Below are 20,185 nucleotides of genomic sequence, written 5' to 3'. Positions count from 1 at the left end.
AGGAAGATAACATCAAGATTATAAACGTCTGATAAATAAAAGCATGTGTAGAACAGTCATGCTTTCCAGCTGCTTTATAACTAAGATTGATTTATATACAAATATTGACATAATTAAATAGGGTGACTTTAGCTATATCAAATTAATGATACGCTATCTATAGAAGCATTATAATGGTATATTCTTGTTTTGTTTCCCAAATACTTTATTCTCGTATTTGTCAAATTTTGACCTTATTACAATGGTTAACAATTTCCTTCTCCTTACATAAAAGTCTAAAAGTTTGAACACTAATTTTCTTTTATGCTACTGCTACTAATTATTCTTATCTGTAATTGTTTATGTCTAGAATAGAAATGAATATAAAGGTAGCAATTGACTTCTTTTTCGTGACCTTCAAGGATTCTTTAGTCGCTAGATTTGAATCGTAAAACCAAGACATTAATTTTGAATCAAAAATAAACTCAGAAATTATTAGACTTTAAATGCTTGTAAGCAGAACGGAATGATTCTACTGCTGTTCTTTATTTATATACAGATAGATAGATAGATAGATGGTTTTGATGTAGAATAACTAGACTATGTCATTTTTATCTAAATTTGCATAGATATTTAGCCTAACTTGGAATATAAGTCCTTTTTTTTTAAAAAAGAAAAATAAGTTAAAAAAAGGAAATGGTTAGAAGACTGGTATTTTATATTATTGTACCTGGACAATGAAAAATGACTTTATAAACTCAACTAACTATGGAGTTAAATTTAGACAAAAAAATTTCTAAAAATATAACACCTTTTTTTGTGAATAAAAACATTGATGTATCAAACAAGACAGTTTACAAAGAGAAGGCCTCGATCTCCTTTATTACATCAGCAGCAGGCAGTAGATGGCTTACAGATTGGTGTGAATAAGTCTCATTTTCCTCAAAATGGTTTAGCCATTCAAAGTAATGCTCCTATTCATACAACACGATCTTTTACACCTACAAAAAACGAGATTCATGATGAACATGAACATAACGTAATTACTTCATTTTCCCTCCCTAAATAAAAAAAGAAAAAAAGAAAAAAAAAGTAAAGAAAAAGAAGACTAAATAGTTATCTGTTCTCTATTAGCCCATTACCAACCAAGCCTTGACTTATCAAAATAGTCATCTTTACCAATCGACAAACTTTGAAACGCATCAGCCTTCAGATAATCAAGCTCATAATCATTCTCAACAAGATAGTCATGCTTATCATTATGACCATTTGCATAATGATTATGGCAATAGTACTCACAACCATCATAGTCATGAGAATATCGATACTAATCATCATGAACATCATGGACACCATGAACATCATGGACACCATGGACATCATGAACACCATGAACATCATGAACACCATGAACACCATCACTGTGGCGATGCTCATACAAAATTTTCTCAAGTTTATACCCAACCTTTGCCTTCATATTCATCTATATTTATGTCCTTAGTTCCATTTCAAAAGACCCTTTTTACTTACTTTTTAGGTCAAATGGTGCTTGGTATGATTATATGGTATTTAGGTGTAAATCGTGAAAGTTTAGGTAAAAAGAAATAGAATTTTATTTTCTTGATTAATATATTTATTTATTTATATATCGACTATTAGCTATTGTTGGTTTTTCATATCTTACTTTATTTGATGCATTTGGTACTCTAAATACGTTTGTATCAAGTGTACTTCATTTGAACCCAGCATTTACGACCATTTGTACAAAAAGACCTTTTGGGTAAGCTATATTGTGTGTGTGTGTTGGTTAAAATTTAAGAGACTTAATCATGATTTTGCTATAGCGTTAAACGATTTGAAATTATCTTTGCCCTTGTTAATACTATCTTTTTATTATTTGGAGCAATGTATACTACAAAGGAATCGTTAGAGCATTTATTATTGGAAGAGCATCATAATGAGGAACATCATAGAGCAGATAGTAGGCAAGTAATAATCATAAATAGCTTAACTTTGTTCATAAGTCTCACTTAAATTATATATATATATATAGTTCTGTTTCATCCTTTAGTTTATTAGTGTTGCTATTAATAGCTATTGGAGCTTCTTTTACGACTAATATTAGCTTTGAAAATCATGAAAATTTGGTTCGGCGTAAGTATTAGAAATGATCACTACAGCCATAATTAACATGTTATTATCTATTTGTAAAAGTCTTAAAGAAAATACCCCAAATCTCACAAGAATATTCTTATTTTCAAATAAGAGGCTTATCCAAGATAAACAAACATACTATTAATAAGCTTTTAAAGAATGTGTATTCGTCTTCTATCATCATTACTGGATGTTTCCTGTTCATGGTCAATTTGTTTAGCTTATCTTCACCAGCTTTAGATAAATGTTTAGCAATTACAGAGGCAATACTGATGCTCTATCTTGGTGTAATGACAGCTACAGCATTAATTAAAATAGTGTTGCAAACTACACCTGATTCTATGATTACAACTATAGAGCAGAATATTCGTTTAATTCAACAACAAGTCCCCAATGTGATATCTGTTGACAAAGTTCATTTCTGGCAGACTGCATATGGTAAAGATATCGGCACAGTCGAGATCAAAGTTAGACCTGAAGCAGATGAAGACGCAGTTATCAGTGCTAGCTTTGATATTTTGGAGCCTCTAATTAGGGAAAGTAATGGTGAATTAACCATCAGTGTATCAAAAAAATGATTCATCTATTGTACTGTTTATTATTCCATTCCATAATCTAGATCTAGATACATATATTTTTTTTTTCAAAAATTAATAAAGCCTTTTTTTTTTGTTCATTTAATAGACTTTTATATAAATTAGCTTGTAGGAAAGGAATATAGAGTGAATGAATATATTTACGTTGTATAATTAAGAGATATAGTGTCTTCAAAAAAAAAAAAAAAAAAACGAGGATTCGATTTCTACTGGTACCATTGGGAATTGACTGCTAAAGGGCAGAAGAAAAGTTAATAATTAGTATAATGTATAGGAGATATGTACATACACTACAAATGATTTGATTATGTAATATATACCTTATACATTGCTATTTAAACATTTGATCAGGTATAAAATAATATATAAATAGCAAGATAATGTTTATTTGCCTATAGAATTGAATAAGTAAAAAAGTATATTAAAGCCAGACTTGTTAACACTGATTGTTATTATCCCAATTCCTACTTGCAAGGAAGTTGCCAATACAGATTAAGTTGAAGCAAGCAAATTTAAGGAACTTTTTCCAAGTTGAATCGGGATACCCAAGTATATAAAACGATTGCTTTGAGGTAAAAAAAAAAAAAAAAAAAAAAAAAAAAAAAAAAAAAAAAAAAAAAGAAAAACAAAGGAGCACCACACAGTTTATACACATGAGTTTGAAGTTTTAGGATTCAGTACACTACATCTTTAAGGAAAGGGTTCATAACAGAACAAGTGTGTCATCAATTAAAACAATATAGAATAAAGAAAGAGTCTCTTTTATGATTTGCGTATGAATTTAGAGCGTATGAACTTGTTGAAAAGAAAATTATCACGGTTACATTATCTGCTATGCTAACAGATGATGCATTCAAATCTTTAAAGAATTGAATTCTATATATTTCGTATTCTTGCGTTGATTGGACGGATATTCAAATTTTAAGACAATAACAGACGCTTCTATTTCCTGCTTAATGTTTATAGTTTGTATATGTTATATCATTTTTTTTTTTTATTATTATTATTATTATTATTATTATTATTATTATTATTATTTATTTATTTTTCTTTCTTTTTTTCTTTATCTTAAATTATTAGACGCCCTACCATATGACTATGAATGAAGTGAATAACGAAAACTCAATTGAAGATAATAAACAAACAGAATCTGCAGAACAACTATCCAGAGCTTTATCTTCCACTCATCTTTCTTCTACATCGGAGAATCTAACAGCAGATAAGTTATTAGACGAATTATCATTACCTCAACGTCAACAATCCCTTTATAATCATCATCTTACAATTAAAACCAATAATAATAATAGTAATTATGATCAGTTCTTTGAGGAAGTTTCTTTAGACTTACCAAGAGACAAAGAAGAGGAAACAAAAATAAATAATCAAGCATCACCTTCGTCTCGTTTAATGAAGTTCATGCCTCGTCGAATGAATTCAGTCAGTAAAAATAGTGACGAAAACTCTATGAAGATTACAAGTTCTGATATATCAGGTCCATTTTATTCAATATCAGATGTTTTGTTAGATGATAATCATACTACATCATCAGCTAATCATAGTACAAATAGGCCTAATACAGCTCCTATAACAACAACAACTACCGGCATGGGCAATAGTGAAACAGATTTATCTAATCCCAGAGCTGCTCGACGTAATGTGAATGAAGCTGAAGTCATTGTTACTGCTGGTGGTGCTTCACTCCCTATTCAAAGAAAGTCAAGGTTAGACATCGTCTATATAAATATTTTAGAGATTTACTGAATTGTTTTCTATTTAGTTTGAATCTATTTAGAAGATCGAAATCAATTAATCAAAAACCATCACCTTTAGAATCTGTCATTTCTAAAACTAGACCAAGGTATACACTAAATATTTTATTGTCTTTTTTTTTTTTTTTTTTCTTTTTCTCTTTATAAATTTATTTATATTCATGTGTGTGCATGCATAAATCATTAGAATGCTTCCACCAAAAGATCCACAAGAAGAAAAAAAGCATTTGCAAGAATACGAAACAATGATGAAAAAAGCAAAGAAAATAGAAGCTAGGAAAAAGAAAGAAATGGATCGTAAGAAAGAGGAAAAGGATAAAAAGTTGAGTCATGCAATTTATATTTGGGAAAATGAGATTATTCCGAATTGGAAAAAGTCGCTAAAAGAAAGGAGAACGGTAACTCTGTGGGATCAAGGAATACCACCTAGATGTAGAAAAAAAGTATGGAAACTTAGAATAGGAAATCAGTTAAATATCACAAAGGCCACATTTTCAGAAAGTATACATCGTCTACCTCTTCATTCAAATTATACAAAGAAAACGAATGATTATTATCAATTGCATGGTGAGCCTATGCCTATTATTGTGAATGAACCAACTATTTATGATCATAATGAATCATCTCTATATTCGTTGCGAAGACAGCGAAGGACAAGTAGTTTAGATGTGCTACGAGAAGCGGAAGGTGTTACGTCTACAGTAGATACTACAGATGACGAAGTGAGCGAAAAAAAGACCAATATTACAAGTCATCCTCAATCTTCTTCATCTACCTATTCATTTACAACAGTGACTAATACTAGTGAGACCAGTAGCCAACATGAAGAGCAGCATCAGCATCAGCATCAGCAACAGCAACAATCTACTGGTACTATTTTAGATACTGACGAGGATACAAATTATACTAGTTCAGATGAAGAGGAAGATCCAGACTTGGTTCTTTCTGAAGATGAGCATCAGAAGATGCTTCTAAATAATGATCCAACCATGATTAATTTTTTAAACAAAGCAATTGATGAAGATATTTTACGTACTTTGCCTAGTTTATGTGTATTTCAGGTTTGAAAAAAAAAACGGATATAGTTAGGTGTCCAATTCATATTTATTTTTACTAATACATCTTTTTATTTTATTATCATATATATTAGCCTGAAGGACCACTTTTTAGTTCCTTAAGGAAAGTACTTCATGCATATGTGGGTTGTACACCAAATTTGACTTATGTATGTTTACATGAATGTAATTCATATATGGATATATATTCTAATGGATCTCTTTTAAATATACCTTTAGTCTCGTGGCGCTTCGTTTCTTGCAGGTGTTTTATTACTTAATATGAATACACAAGATGCCTTTATAGCCCTTATGAATTTAATTCAAAAAGTGAAGTTCTATCTGTCCTTTACAATAATGATGATACCAATTCAAATGAAAAAAAGATTCAGGGATTCTTCAAGGTTTTTAATGTTATATTTGCCGAGAATTTACCTAAACTCTATCTTCATTTCAAAAACTTAACACTGACGCCAGAAAACTATCTGCCAGATTGGTTTATGACCGTCTTTGCGTCTATTATTCCATTAGAATTATCTAGTAGAATATGGGACACTTTTTTACTCCATGGCGATATTATTTTGTTTCGTACAGCTTTAGTAGTTTTAAAGTATTTAGAGCCTTTACTATGGGGAGGAGGGTTTAGTGAAACAGTAAAGATTTTAAATATGGGATTTGTAGGTGAACATCGTGGTGAGGAAGTGAAAGCTGCCTTGGCTGTAAGCGGGCATATCACTGAAGGTGATGAGGACCCCTTTTTTGACGAAATATTAGGACATAGAGGCATTCATTTAGATACAACACGATTTAAAGAATTATTGGGTGCACATATGCCTCGATCTGTTTAAACTATGTATATTCTACTATCTAATAAATAGAGTATATGCATATATGTATATATATAAATATATGTATATATATATATACTTGGGCTATAGATTCAAAGGTAATAATAATATATAAGGACAGGAAAAAAAAACATACATAGTTTGGTAGAATCGTTGTGTTAATTTATTAGCATATTTAAGATTTTAATAGTTTATCTTTATGATACATATATATTCTAGATCATTTTTATGCTGAATTAAGAAACTTAATAAAGACACTTCATTGTAACTGTATATTTCCTTTTATTAATTGTATTGTAGTAAATCCACAAGTTTTAATATTAGGAGGAAGCTTACTAGGGTAGATTTCTATTCAAATCAGTATGTAAGGAGAGAGAAACTAAGTGATTATTACTTGTAAAGTGTAAATGACTACAAGAAATATATCCAGTTACTGAAGACAATAGAGTACCACTTTGCAATTACATTTTTTTTTTTAATATGTGTTTATGGATGAACATATCTACTTTGCACTTTTTATGTATCAATCCAGATACAATAATAGCAAAGCCTATCATTATTTAAAAGTATAATACTGGCCTGTCTAGAAAAAAGAAAAAAAAAAAAGACTAATATAATTTAATTTTCTTTGCGTATAATTCACTTTATTCTATAAATGTTTCTTAACTTTGCTGCTATTTATATGAATGATTTTAGCTTCCGATACACCCTTTTTTTTTGTTCGCTTATATAGAGCAAAATATGCATTTTTTTTATTTCTTTAAATCCATATTTACTGTTATAATGTCTATAGGAAAGAATACAGTAATCGTCATATCTATTTTTTTTATATTTAAATGTATTAATTATTCATGGTCGAATTCACAATTGCATCATTTATATAAAAGAGACGAAGAACAGTACCTGGTAGAGCAAAAGGTATATACATGCACACACACATATATACAAATGTATATATTTATATAAATGTATATTATGCATTTAATTCATTTATATTTCAGTGTGATGATATATACATGCAAGAAGAACAATGTGCATTCGCACTCAAGTATTGCATGAATGCTACTCCAGGCATCATTAATTATATTCAACTTTATTATTGTTCACCTGTAAAACCTTTAACTCTAATATTTATGGTACAATGAGTAATTCATACAGTATATACATGATTGACTTTAAAGAAACTAACATTTGATCCCACTTCACTAGTGTTGTTGGTTGTTATTTCTATTTGGTTTTGTTGGAGTTGCAGCATCTGACTTTTTTTGTAAACGATTTTTAAATATAAACAATGACATGAGCTCATGCACTATATTTTTTTTTTTTTTTTTTCCCTGTATAAGGTCCAAATCTTCAAACAATTGCAACTGTATTACACTTGTCTGAAAGTCTAGTAAAGTATTTTCTTTTTCTTTCTTTCTTTCTTTCTTTCTTTTTTTTTTTCTTAAAAAAAATATTTATCTTTTTGTCTTTTTCAATAGACAGGAGTTACCTTTTTGGCTTTAGGTAATGGAAGCCCTGATTTGTTTTCAACTTTTAGTGCTATGCAATCAAATCTAGGTTCGCTTGCACTTGGTGAATTAATAGGTGCAGCATCATTTATTGTCAGTATAGTAGCAGGGTAAAAAACAAAAAGGAAAAAAAGATACAAAAGCTCTTGATATTGATTTTTTTTTTTAATATCGTGTATAGATCGATGTGTGCCATTAAACCTTTTAGAGTCAAAAAATTCAGTTTCTTTAGAGATGTTTCTTTTTTCACTTGTGCTATTATTTTAGTAATGATAATTATATCTGATGGATTTATTCAGCTTTATGAGGCTATCATTTTGATTTTATTTTATATTGCTTATGTTCTGGTTGTAGTAGGAGGAAATTATTATATGAAGAAGAGATCGAATTATTTAAATTTAGTAGAGAGAGCTCGTTTAGAATATGAGGATAATGGTGGCGATATTGATAACTTATTAAGAGAGAACTTTTACAATAGTAGCAGTAATGAAGATGAAATGGAGTTATATGATGAAGGCTTTGAAACTGAAGGATATCAAGATTTATCTCATCAAAGGAACGGACTACATTTAAAATTAAGAGTTCGTACATCCTTATTTTCTGCAATTGAAGTAAGACAAAATATCAATATAAATATATATATACATGTATATATTTATATGTAAAAATATCGACCCAATATCCATATATATATATATATATATTATATATACCTCCTCTATTTAGTTTCAAGATGTTGTGCAATCGTTGAAGAATACAAGCTCTAGATTTAATTCTTTAAATCATTTTCATCGACAGCGTCATCGACAGCATCAACAAACATATGAACCTGATGAAGTATCTTTACATACAACTAATAGCATACGTCGTGATACATCACCGACTACATCAAATCATCTGAATACTAGTAATAAGCTGGATCATTTTATAAATAAATACTTTGGTACAATGTGCAATATCAAATCTGTAAAGCGACAAATACGTAGACATTTGTTTCCTAATTTAATAGGATTTCGACAAAAATCCAGGTTTAGTCAAATAAGTTCATTATTATCAGTTCCTGTTATCTTTTTACTGGCCACAACATTGCCGGTTGTACGAGAAAGTGCATTAGATGATAATCATATTCAACTAAATGATGACACGACGAGTTTACTTCAAAATTATTATGAAGAGGAAGATGAGGAAGGAGACGGAGGAAATGGTAGTGAAGAAGAGGAATCCTTGCCCTGGACTAAATGGTTAACTGCGGTACAATTGATAGGCGCCCCATTATTAATAGCATTCATATTAGTTACGCAAGGTATTTGTTCAGCTATTATTGCAATTCCATTGACCATTTTGTTGGGTGTCTCGATTGCTACTCTATTTTGGCTTACAACATCCAAGTATAGAAAGCCAAGACTTTTTTGGATGATGTGTTTTGTTGGATTTGGGATAGCTGTATTATGGATTTTTTTAGTTGCTAATGAAGTAGTAAGTGTATTACAAGCTATTGGTATGGCTCTTGGTATTAGTGAAGCTATTCTAGGCTTAACAGTATTTGCATTGGTAAGATATATGAATATATATACATATATATATGTGTGTATATATATATTTATACAATATTTAAATCTTTGTATTATTTTGTATATAATAGGGCAATAGTTTAGGAGATTTTGTTGCAAATGTAACTATGGCCAAGATGGGATATCCACTTATGGCTATGAGTGCTTGTTTTGGTGGCCCTATGTTAAGTAAGTTTACATCTATAATCATTCGATTCTTTATATATAACATGCATATTTACTATTAGATATTATGCTTGGGATTGGCATTAGTGCAACATATGTAACGTCACAAAGAAATGAACCTTATAAAATCAATATATCGAAGACAATAGGTGTCTCAAGTGTTGGTTTATTGTTAATTCTTATTTCGTCTCTTATTTTGGTGCCATTAAATGGATACAAAATGTCGAGAGTCTTTGGATATAGTTGGATTGCAGTATATCTGATCTGCACAATTATTAATTTATATATTGAAATTCACACCTAAAAAAGGAATTACAGGCAGTCAAATTTGTGTATACTCATTCGTTTATTATGAACACATGTATTTCTTTTATATACATATTCTTATAACCTTTATCATCTTATTATATGTATTCCTTTCATTGTATACCAAAATTATTATTAATAATACGTACATAGCTATAGATAATATATGTATATATTTGTGTGTTTATTTTTTAAATTCAAATAATTTCTAAACCTGTATGGAGTAGATCGTTTTATATGTTGAAGCATATATATATACAAATGTGTATATTTTTTGTTATTTCTACATATAATTGTGTATTTTTTTTTTAAACATTTATTATTTTATTACGAGTCCAACAAAAGGAAACAAAAAAGATTCTATTATAGATTTACAAATCAATAGACATATGTCTGGTAGCTTTAACAAGAAAGCGATTAATGATCAAGGATACGAAGGTTACCAGTAATAACCTTGTTTTCTAAAACTGATCCTGAAGGAATATCGATCCTCTCACCATGATTAGCTACAATGATCACTGTTCCACGAAGCTCAACATTACTTCCAAAAGTAACGTCACCTGTTACAGTTAAATGATCCAAATCTAAAATATTAGGAATTGATTTAAATCTTTGAAGAAAGCCTTGTACCTAAATTAAGAATAAGAATAAGAATAAATTCCTTTTTTTTTTCTCTTCATCTTGGCTGGGTCGTTTCTTTTTTCTTTTTTTTTTTTTTTTTTTTTTTTTTTTTTGGAGGTATACCTTTTTAAAATCTTCCCCCAATTTAATTAATGGTACTATGCTAAATAGACGCTTTGGATTCATAATTAATTGACCATGTACAAGTGAATATAAGTTTGAAGTAACCAAAAACAAGTCAGAAGTCGATTTGACAGGTAGGAAACGAGTTCTAGGAACATTAATCCCGTGTGCATTTTTAAAGTGTTTAATAGCAGCACCTGCAGCGGTTTCAAGCTGAATTACTTTTTCTCCACTTTCAGTCGTTTTATGATTAACAATCGTCTCAAGGTCCATAATCGCTTCATCTAATACACGTTTGATAGCTCTCAAGTTGATCCAAAGATTATTTGTATTGAATATTTTAAATTTCTTGATCGATTTAAAGTCTTCAAGATGCTCGTCAGGGACCTGTGCCATTTCAAGTAAACGCAATTTACCATTATAGTCAATCAAGGTACCTCCCTTAATATCTGCCTTTGTTTTATCCGTAACCTCCATGATAAATTCAGCACCACTTTCGACCATGTAATTTAAAATATTGATATCGACTGTGGCCCCTAAATTATCGATATTGGATACAAAAAGGTATTCTTTACCTTTTGCCAATAATTGATCTAATAATCCCGAATTATAGAGGGATTCATACATATCACCATGACCAGGAGGATACCTAGTAGTTAGATATATATATATGTATATATTAATATATTAATGATACTATACTAATATAACAGTAAGTAGTTTTTTTTTTTTTTTTTTTTTTTTTTTTTTTTTTTTTTTTTTTACCATTCCTCAATAGGTGAATCATGTGATCTAGGGACAGGTAAGAGAGTTTCTTTCTTAATACGAGGATGTCGACTTTGATTGAAAGTGATGATATCAACGTTATGTGAAGTGTATTTCTGTACAATTCTCTTTGTATCTTCATCTGTATTAAATGAATTCATTAAAATGAAAGGAACACTAACACCATGTTTTTTATTCAAATACTAATCAATATGTATTAGCAAAGAAAAGAAAAGAAGAGAGAGAGAGTGTGTGTGATTTTACCTCGATTTGACGAACACTTAAATCCAAAAATGTCATGTTATCACGAACTTCGATAACAGATTTTGGACCAACACAGCCCATTGTAGTGCCCAAACCACCATTTAATTTAAGTACAGCAAGTTTAGTTAAATCAAATGCAGAGGAATTAATGGGCAAGCTTGCATAAGGAATGATCTGTTCAGTTGAAGGTGATTGAATCTTTTCCCAATTCCTAAATAAAGAGCAAAGTGAGTCTATTTATATCACTTTCACTGTCTATAATCATTACTGCTTTGATCCTTTCGATTTTTCATTCAAATAACGTGTAAAGAGCATATAGAAATTATCCATTTCAAAATTAAATATCTATGGAAAAAAAAAATCCCAGCAGAAAGAGTTTCCCTCCTCTAAATTTAACGATTTTATCTATTATATACATGAAGAAATATGTACATACTCTATGTTCCTCTGCATCTTTAAGACTACTTCCTAATTTTGCCAACTCAGTTTTCATAATTTTGGCTGCTGCTGCTAAACTAGCGCCATGAAAATCCTGTATAAAATTGAAAACAGAAAGATTAGATATTTGCTTCATTATATCATACTACATATAACAAACCAAAGTTGAAGGTGTAGGTGGATGCTGCCTATCATTGTTACTTTGATTATCATTTTTATTGATAACATGTGTTAATGGTTTTATTGAAATAGTCATTTTTATTATCTCAAGTATATATTTATATACACATTTATAAAAAGAAAAGCTAACCCAAATAAATAAATAAAAAAAATGAAATTTATATAAAAGCCGTTTTTTCGATAATTTCTTTAATCGGATCAATCAAGGGGGGGGGAAAGAGAGGGGGTGGAAGAAACAAAGTAAAAACTACCGTTTATTAAGATTGAATTTCTTTTATTTTAGTTTTTAATAATTCCTCGACCATTTTGTTATATTTATCTGTCGTATTTTGCACCTATTTGAAGAAGAAGAATAAGTGTGTATGTTCATATTCTTTTTATTTTCAACTTACAAGTTTATCTAATTTTTTGATATCATCTGCTGAAGTATGTCTCATATCATGTTTTAGTTGCTTCATACCGTCTTGACGAATAGATCTAATTTTGTGCTTTGTTTGTTCGCCTGTTGAACTAACAAGTTTAGCTAGTTTATCACGAGTCTCCTTTGTAGCTCTAATGATGGGTAAATATATGTAATTAACATATCATTAAAATAATTGAACGTACTTTGGTATAGGAACTTTGATGATTTTATTGTCTAAAATTGGATTTAAATTTAATCCTGCTTCACGAATGCTTTTATCGACAGCTGAAATATACTTTTATGCATTGTAGAATTTTTAATACTAGTTTTGTAAGCACTTTTTTTTTTTTTTTTTTTTTTTTTTGATACTTACTTCGCCATCATGAACAGTGACGATTAAAGTTTGAGGATCTCTAACCGTGATTTGTGCAAGATCTTTTATAGGATAATGGGAGTTTTCTATACGAACTCGAACATTGTCTAATAAAGCTATTTACGAAAATAAATGTAATTAATAAATATATCATTTTATGGATATATGCATATTTGTATGTTTAGATGAAATCCTTACAGGGAGTAGCTCGACCAATACGTATATTGGCTAAATGCTCTTTTAATTGATTAATTGATTGATCAAAACGTGCTTGAAAGTTTTCTTCATCGAATTGAAGAACTTGGCTTTGCTCTTTCTTAGTTTGTGATTCTACAAATTGATGCTTTTTCTTATTATTTTTTGCATAAAATCGTGCAGCTGTTGTCAAAACCGGACGTTGCCAAACGGCCTTAGCTGGCGTCATTCTAGGGGCTATTACTGCAGCTGGTTTTAAAACACCTTGAAGCATGGCAACTGATCTTAATAATCGCAATGACATTTTAGTTTATGATGTCTTTTTTTTTTTAAAAAAAAAAAAATAGGGTAATTTAATAATGCGTCGGATATATGTAAAAAAAATAGAGGGGACGCGGACATGGGTATATTTACTGCTTTCTGTAAAGAAATTGTCAATAAAATTGGAAGCGGTGTTTTAAAGGGGTCCTTTTTTTTTGGTTTGATGTGGGGAAAAAGCAGAAATTACTTTAATATAATGATTAATAAAAATAGCGTAGATATAAAATAATAACATATCACACTATAAAAATAGTTTAGTAATAAAAGATTGCTGTATACGAGCACAAACAGTCATAATTGAATATCACATACTATGTAATTTAATGCTTGAATCTAGTGATTTTATTTCAAGAGATATACTTTCATAAACATCTTTGTTTGAAGAAGTAAAATTGTAAAGTGAATATACCACAGTATTCTACATTTCTTTAGTTAATAAGTAACTTGTCTTTATAAGTTGTGTACGCGTATCATAATTCTAGTTTATGCACAATAAAAAAAAAAGAAATGTTACTCGTTGTAATACCTAAATTAAGGAAGGGACCTTTCCTATTTACACATCATGATTGAAAATAAACAATTACTAAAAAAGCTTTGTGTATATGAAGATCTAGACAGGTTCTTTTTTTTTTTTTTTTTTACCTTTTCCTTCTGATGTAGTTGTAATCAATAACATCATTGTATATACAGACTTATCTTTTGTTCATCTTCCCCCCTTTATGCATGTGTATACATTCTTTTAGGTAAGACACAGTTTAGTTTATGTTTACTATTATTGAATCTTGGACATCATTTGAAACAGCATCTTTAAATAGATAATAATAATACAAAGCTCTACATTCACATTGTTTTCAAATGCATAAAAACAGTGAAAAAGCCCTCCTCTCATGTATGTCAGAATATAAGGATGTGATTTTACTTATGTTTTAAATATACACTCTATAAATAGATCGGTTTAAATAATACTCACTATAACTTTTACACTATGTTTAAATTTCCTGAACTTGTACGTGATTCTAATTTTATACGATTCAGGTTAAAGGTGAGAAAAGCTCTTTTTCAAGGCTTTTTTTTTATTAATAAAAGATGAGAACTTTGATAAATATCTAAAAATAGACTTATAAAAATCTTCTATAAGATGTATCAGAAGTATGTATTTCATATCGATTTAGACTCAAACACACTAAGTAATTTGTAGTGTTGTATTATAGCTGGGCTATTTATTACAAATTAATATGGATATCTTATTTAAGAAATAATATTTTATTTTATTTTTCAGTAGTAACGACAGGTTAGGGGGATAATTGTACATCTTATTTTATAAATGCAGACTATTATGGATCTTTATTATACCAGTCTTTACTTGTTGTCAAAATCATATCATTTACCTTGTAACAAAATAGAGATAGAACATTCCTTCTCTTCATTTTTTGCCGTTTATTATTTTTCCTTGATACAAGCTTTGGTATTAATGGAGACTAAAGATGAATAAAAGTTTACTATAGGGGCGGAAAGGGAGTGAATACGAATAGCAAGTAATCCTTTCTGATTTTGGTTTTGAAAAAAAAAAAAAAAAAAGCTGTAAAATAAAAACTTAATTAATCTGTTTAAGAAGAGCTTAGCAATGTAAGAAAAATTCCAGACTACCACCTCTAAAGACATAAGTGAAATCCAACATATGTAGATATTTTTTTTTTTTTGACATTTTCAAGACCTTATTAAATATATCAGACTCAAGAGTGTTTGGATCTAGTCATAGAGACTTGTACATCAAGACCCTATCCTGAAATAATAATTAAAATTGGCTACTATTATTTCAGACAATAAAAAAGTACATGAAGGTCTGCACTTTTTACCTGAAAAAAAAAAAAAATATTGGCGGCAGCAAAAATATTAAATTGTTTCCATATCATATTTCCTTTTTTCATGAATCATTTTGATCATACTCTGGATGTTATTCTTTAGGAATCAAGAGATGTGTTAATGGAAGAGCTTTTTAGTTTAAGTATACACTTATTTACTGTCCACAAATACCTTTTGTAGAAATACAATCTTTATAAAATCTGACTACAGAGGTCAACTACTCTGATGATACATACTATGAAAGCGAGAAAGGATGTTGTGTGTCAGTTATTGACTGATTTCCCCCCCCCGTAGATTACTATTCGAATTATATTTTTATCCACAACTCTGGATTCAAAATATACTTGAAAAGAAGCTTTGAAAGCTCAAAGAAAGAAATGTCTGTAAAAGTGGTTATTCCAGACAATAGGAGGGGAAGGGGGGGAAGAGGATAATTGCCGCAATTATAATCGGTGTCAATTGTCCAGAAGGAATGAAGTCAAGTCCTGCATTTAAAAAGCCACAAGTCCCTCCCAATCCCTATCAGCATAAGGATTGCTAATGTTATTGATTCGTTGATGACTTTTTTTTTTTTTTTTTTTATCAATGAATTAGTTCATCGAATTACAAATGAATTAGTACTTTAGCCATCTATCCTTTTCAACTATCATCTCATCTCTTCTATACTCTTATAATTGATAGAATCAAAACTTATAGTTAGTAGAGAAAAAAATAAAAATAAAATAAAAGCAAATAACCGTCAAACATTTATGTTATTGTATATTAGACTTTTTCTTCTTTAAAACAATTCATAATTTTATGAATTTTATTATTATAAAAATAAAAAAATTAATAACAAAAAAAAAAAAAAAAAAAAAAAAAAAAGAGCCCTCTCTACATAAAGTCATCGGTGCTCGTGATGGGAGCATAATCAACTCCCATCGACGACACCCATTCAGCAAGTATGCACTTGACTGCCAAAGCAGCCAAGTTCAACTCCGAGAGAGGGCTCAAAGGGTACCCAGGACCCACCGACACACCAGCCTCACCCCCGAGGACGACACCGGCCAAAAAGTCACCGCCAAGCACCGTCCTCTTGAATGATCCGGGGAAGAGTCTTGCCCAGGATGCAAAGGATGCATGTTGTTCTGAATCCTTTAAAAGGCGCTTTGCCTTTGCATGTTCCAGGACAAGACTCTCTACCATCTCCGCTGGGATACCTTCTTTCTTCTTCACCAGTGGGATGGTTGCGTCCACCATGATCCCGTGGACAGCAAACCGGATCAACGCCAACAAACGGGTGCAAAGCCCCCACAAGACATCAAGCTTGCGCTCTTGTAACTTGCGCAACAGAACCTCAGCAAAGGGGAACAAACTTTTCCAGGCGGCGATCGACTGCTTGCTGGGGACATCAGAGTTGGACTTGTCCGCAAAGTAAAAGCTTAGCATATAATTGCAGAGGGCATGAAAATGATCTAATGCACCAATACTTGGGTCGGTCTGGGCGTCACCGCGCTTCTTGTAAGCATGGGCTAGTTTCTTGAACATAATTGTAAAAATTCTACATTGATCAGGAGAATTGGCATCAGGTGCAGTTGCAGAAATACTAGCGGCAGGACTAGGAGAAGAAGAGGAAGAAGAAGAAGAAGAAGGTCTTTGCAATGCTTGTCGCTTTGGGGAACGTTCTACAAGCTCATCTTCACGATTAGAAGAAGCTTTTCGTTTGTTATCTTTATCAACGGGAGAGGAACGACGACGAGCTTCACAACGCTCACCACGATTGCTGCTTAAACTGTGTTCGCGACGGCTTTCAGAACGACGGCTTTCAGAACGGCGACTTTCAGAACGGCGGCTTTCAGAACGGCGGCTTTCAGAACGACGGCTTTCAGAACGACGGCTTTCAGAACGACGGCTTTCAGAACGGCGGCTTTCAGAACGACGGCTTTTTGATAAGGGTGATCGTGATCTACGACGAACGGAGTCTGAGTGTCTATTTTTGCTTGAAATTGAGCGAGAACGAGAACTAGAGCGAGAACTATGGCGGCGTGATGAACGACGATGAGGAGATGGAGAATCAGATCCACGAGAAGATTTAACAACACGAGAGCTTCGGCGCTTATCTACCTGTCTAGATGTTTCCGTATCTGCTTTACGAGTTCCAGAAGGAGATGGAGATGGACTAACAGTTTCACCCTCTTCAAGCTCAATCATGGTACGCTTACTAGTAGAAGAACGTTTATTATCAGAAGAAGGAGATTGCTTGACTTCAGAAGAAGATATGGACTTAACAGTTTTAGACCTAGGTGGTTTATCCATAGAAGATGTGGATTTGATTTTAGAAGACAACTTGGCAACAGAAGATGATTTAGAATCAGAAGAAGATAAGTGCTTGCCAGTTTTAGAAGAAGAAGAAGGTTTGTCAGAAGAGGATGAGGACTTTACATTAGTAGAAGATAAAAGAGCAGCATCGGAAGATGGCTTAATAGTTGAAGATGGTTTAACATCAGAGGATGGTTTAACATCAGAGGATGGTTTAACATCAGAGGATGGTTTAACATCAGAAGACAACTTAGCAGTTGAAGATGATTTGGGGGCAGAAGAAGCTGATTTAGTATCAGAACATGGCTTGATAACTGAAGATGATTTAACAGTTGAAGCTAATTTAGTAGCAGAAGAAGATGATTTAATATCAGAAGATAATTTGTCACCAGAAGGTAAGGAAGCAATATTAGAAGATGGTTTAATAGTAGGTGTTAATCTGCCAGCAGAAGTTGAAGACTTAATATCTGAAGAGAGACGATGAGAATCAATAGAGGTTCCATTAGTATCAGAAGGCAATTTATTAGTAGGACGCTTATCAGAAGATAATTTGTCATCAACAGAGTGCTTATTAGCATCAAATGGCTTGTTATTATCATCATCAGAGATATTTGAAGACTTATCGATTAAACGAGATTTGATAACAGTGCGTTGGGGTTTAGGATTCATATAAGAACTTGTAGAAGCATAAGGAATATAAGTAGGTGCCTTTGCAATAGAAGCAGTATTTGTCTTTTCCTTATCCTGAATTACAGATTTAGCCTTAGGTATAGCATTAGCTTTGCCTTTGCCTTTGCCTTTGTTTTTAGCCATCTTCATCTTCTTAATAGCTTGTGTGAGCCCGTTAAGTGGATCTTTAATGTTAAAAATAATAGCAGGTTTTTTGGTAGGCTTAACATTAGGCAATTCTCTGGATAATAATTTTTTCAAAAAAAAAAAAAGTATTAGTATTGTTATTTTACAATATGTATAAAGAATACTGATTTTTACCTTCTCAAAGATTTTACAGATCGAGGTGCAACAGTATCAAATTCAATTAAAAATTTTTTGGCCTCAAGATGATCCTATATAATTTTATTAATAAAAGTTAAATTACTTTACAATATGAAGACTACTTACAGGTACATGAGGAACAGGAGGGGGTGCAACTGGAGTAAGAACTCTATAGCGATGAACTATTTGTTTAGAAGGGATATCAGTGCGATCATCAGTTTGATCAGTGGAGTTACGACTATTCATATTTCTACGATTAGACTGACCCTTATTCTATAAAAAATAAATAAATAAGTCTAAATTAAATGAATTACATAATAAATAGGATACATACAGATTGACGACGATCTGAAGTAGTAACAGTAGAAGAAGGAGAAGAAGAAGAAGTAAGATTTAATTTCTTTGACATAGGTAGATGAGATGCTGAAGTAGAATTGATAGATGGACGACGACCTGCACTAGTAGTAGAAGCTGGTCGAATAGTACCAGATGGACGACGGTTTGAATTAGTAGGTGTAGCAGCTTGACTAGAAGTAGATTGTCGTCTGGGTATGTTATTGTTAGGTTGATTTACAGATTGTGTTTGAGAAGACTTGCCATCAAGAGTAGAACAACCAGGTTTGGGAATATTAGACAAGACTTTGTTAAGAATATTATGGAATCTTTTAACACTTGGATCAACAGATTCAGGTTGAGGTGGAGCACGTTGAATCGATTGAGCAGGTTGAGGAGGTGGTTTAGATGATTGATGTTCACGGCCAGCACGTTCAGCTAAGATTTCTTCTACAGATCGAAGTTTAAAACCACGACTCTCAGGGAAGGCAGGAGCAGGTCTAGGTTGTCTGATAGGCTTAGGAGCAGTCCAGTCAGGTTCGTCAATTTTATGTGGTTCCTTGAAAGCACGGCGATTGACAGGTCGTTTCATGTTGGCTAATACAGGATACATAAATTTGGGTTCAAGGTTGAAATCTTCATTTTTCTCCTTATCAAATAATCCAAAGCTACCAAGGGCTCTAATAGCATCTGTAGGACGAGAGAATGTATTGCTACCATAGTTACGAGTGTGAGTAATAGCATGAGAACAGTGGAAACCAAGCATTGATTGATGAACTGACTCAGACAAAGAAAAACGAATATCGTCGGGAGAAGTATTTTGTTGAGTTTGTTCTAATTCATTTTGTTGCTCTGTATTAGTTCCTTGTTCTTGAGGCTGTTCAGAAGCTGATTGCTGTTGTTCATATTGTTGATTGTCATGTTGATGTTGCTCATCAGAATGGTCATCAGAGTTTTTATTATAAGTGTTAGTCAAATCGTTGAAAGGTGACATATTATAATTTGGAAGTATTAATATATAAATAGATAAGAGGTATATAAAATGATATACTATAGACTTC

General features: G+C 31.4%; 6 protein-coding genes across 6 annotated transcripts; 3 read left to right on the top strand and 3 right to left on the bottom strand.

Annotated features, from left to right (window-relative positions):
- Positions 1 to 790: 790 nt before the first annotated feature.
- On the top strand, positions 791 to 2,804 carry BX663DRAFT_560037 (cation efflux family-domain-containing protein). The gene is made up of 6 exons (XM_051531879.1): positions 791 to 1,018; positions 1,114 to 1,573; positions 1,639 to 1,759; positions 1,824 to 1,964; positions 2,033 to 2,133; positions 2,194 to 2,804. Exons 1-6 carry the CDS (start codon positions 815 to 817, stop codon positions 2,709 to 2,711), a joined length of 1,545 nt encoding a protein of 514 aa, XP_051384334.1. The 5' UTR covers positions 791 to 814; the 3' UTR covers positions 2,712 to 2,804.
- Positions 2,805 to 4,145: 1,341 nt separating this feature from the next.
- On the top strand, positions 4,146 to 5,565 carry BX663DRAFT_432112 (uncharacterized protein; the record flags this gene model as incomplete). The annotated part of the gene is made up of 2 exons (XM_051522908.1): positions 4,146 to 4,450; positions 4,686 to 5,565. 2 exons carry the CDS (start codon positions 4,146 to 4,148, stop codon positions 5,563 to 5,565), a joined length of 1,185 nt encoding a protein of 394 aa, XP_051384333.1.
- A 1,582-nt stretch (positions 5,566 to 7,147) lies between these two features.
- BX663DRAFT_504756 (Sodium/calcium exchanger protein-domain-containing protein) lies at positions 7,148 to 10,110 on the top strand. The gene is made up of 9 exons (XM_051526967.1): positions 7,148 to 7,319; positions 7,403 to 7,537; positions 7,611 to 7,668; positions 7,745 to 7,794; positions 7,883 to 8,022; positions 8,094 to 8,523; positions 8,639 to 9,463; positions 9,555 to 9,651; positions 9,711 to 10,110. The coding sequence occupies exons 1-9, from the start codon at positions 7,185 to 7,187 to the stop codon at positions 9,950 to 9,952; spliced, it is 2,112 nt and encodes a 703-aa protein (XP_051384332.1). The 5' UTR covers positions 7,148 to 7,184; the 3' UTR covers positions 9,953 to 10,110.
- Positions 10,111 to 10,298: 188 nt separating this feature from the next.
- On the bottom strand, positions 10,299 to 12,472 carry BX663DRAFT_452087 (UTP--glucose-1-phosphate uridylyltransferase-domain-containing protein). Its single transcript, XM_051523773.1, has 7 exons — positions 12,326 to 12,472; positions 12,164 to 12,259; positions 11,996 to 12,072; positions 11,728 to 11,938; positions 11,464 to 11,666; positions 10,699 to 11,347; positions 10,299 to 10,584 (listed from the first exon to the last, which is right to left on the bottom strand). The coding sequence occupies exons 1-7, from the start codon at positions 12,419 to 12,421 to the stop codon at positions 10,372 to 10,374; spliced, it is 1,545 nt and encodes a 514-aa protein (XP_051384331.1). The 5' UTR covers positions 12,422 to 12,472; the 3' UTR covers positions 10,299 to 10,371.
- Positions 12,473 to 12,513: 41 nt separating this feature from the next.
- BX663DRAFT_504739 (ribosome recycling factor domain-containing protein) lies at positions 12,514 to 13,679 on the bottom strand. Its single transcript, XM_051526966.1, has 5 exons — positions 13,320 to 13,679; positions 13,122 to 13,237; positions 12,952 to 13,043; positions 12,738 to 12,897; positions 12,514 to 12,680 (listed from the first exon to the last, which is right to left on the bottom strand). Exons 1-5 carry the CDS (start codon positions 13,618 to 13,620, stop codon positions 12,603 to 12,605), a joined length of 747 nt encoding a protein of 248 aa, XP_051384330.1. The 5' UTR covers positions 13,621 to 13,679; the 3' UTR covers positions 12,514 to 12,602.
- Positions 13,680 to 16,366: 2,687 nt separating this feature from the next.
- BX663DRAFT_504736 (uncharacterized protein) lies at positions 16,367 to 17,399 on the bottom strand. The gene has a single exon (XM_051526965.1). It carries the CDS (start codon positions 17,025 to 17,027, stop codon positions 16,374 to 16,376), a length of 654 nt encoding a protein of 217 aa, XP_051384329.1. The 5' UTR covers positions 17,028 to 17,399; the 3' UTR covers positions 16,367 to 16,373.
- Positions 17,400 to 20,185: the final 2,786 nt, after the last annotated feature.

The sequence above is a fragment of the Cokeromyces recurvatus genome, assembly GCF_025118155.1.
Source record: "Cokeromyces recurvatus strain NRRL 2243 chromosome Unknown BX663scaffold_8, whole genome shotgun sequence".
In the NCBI taxonomy this organism is placed as follows: domain Eukaryota; kingdom Fungi; phylum Mucoromycota; class Mucoromycetes; order Mucorales; family Mucoraceae; genus Cokeromyces; species Cokeromyces recurvatus.
This window is presented reverse-complemented; position numbering and strand designations above follow the sequence as displayed.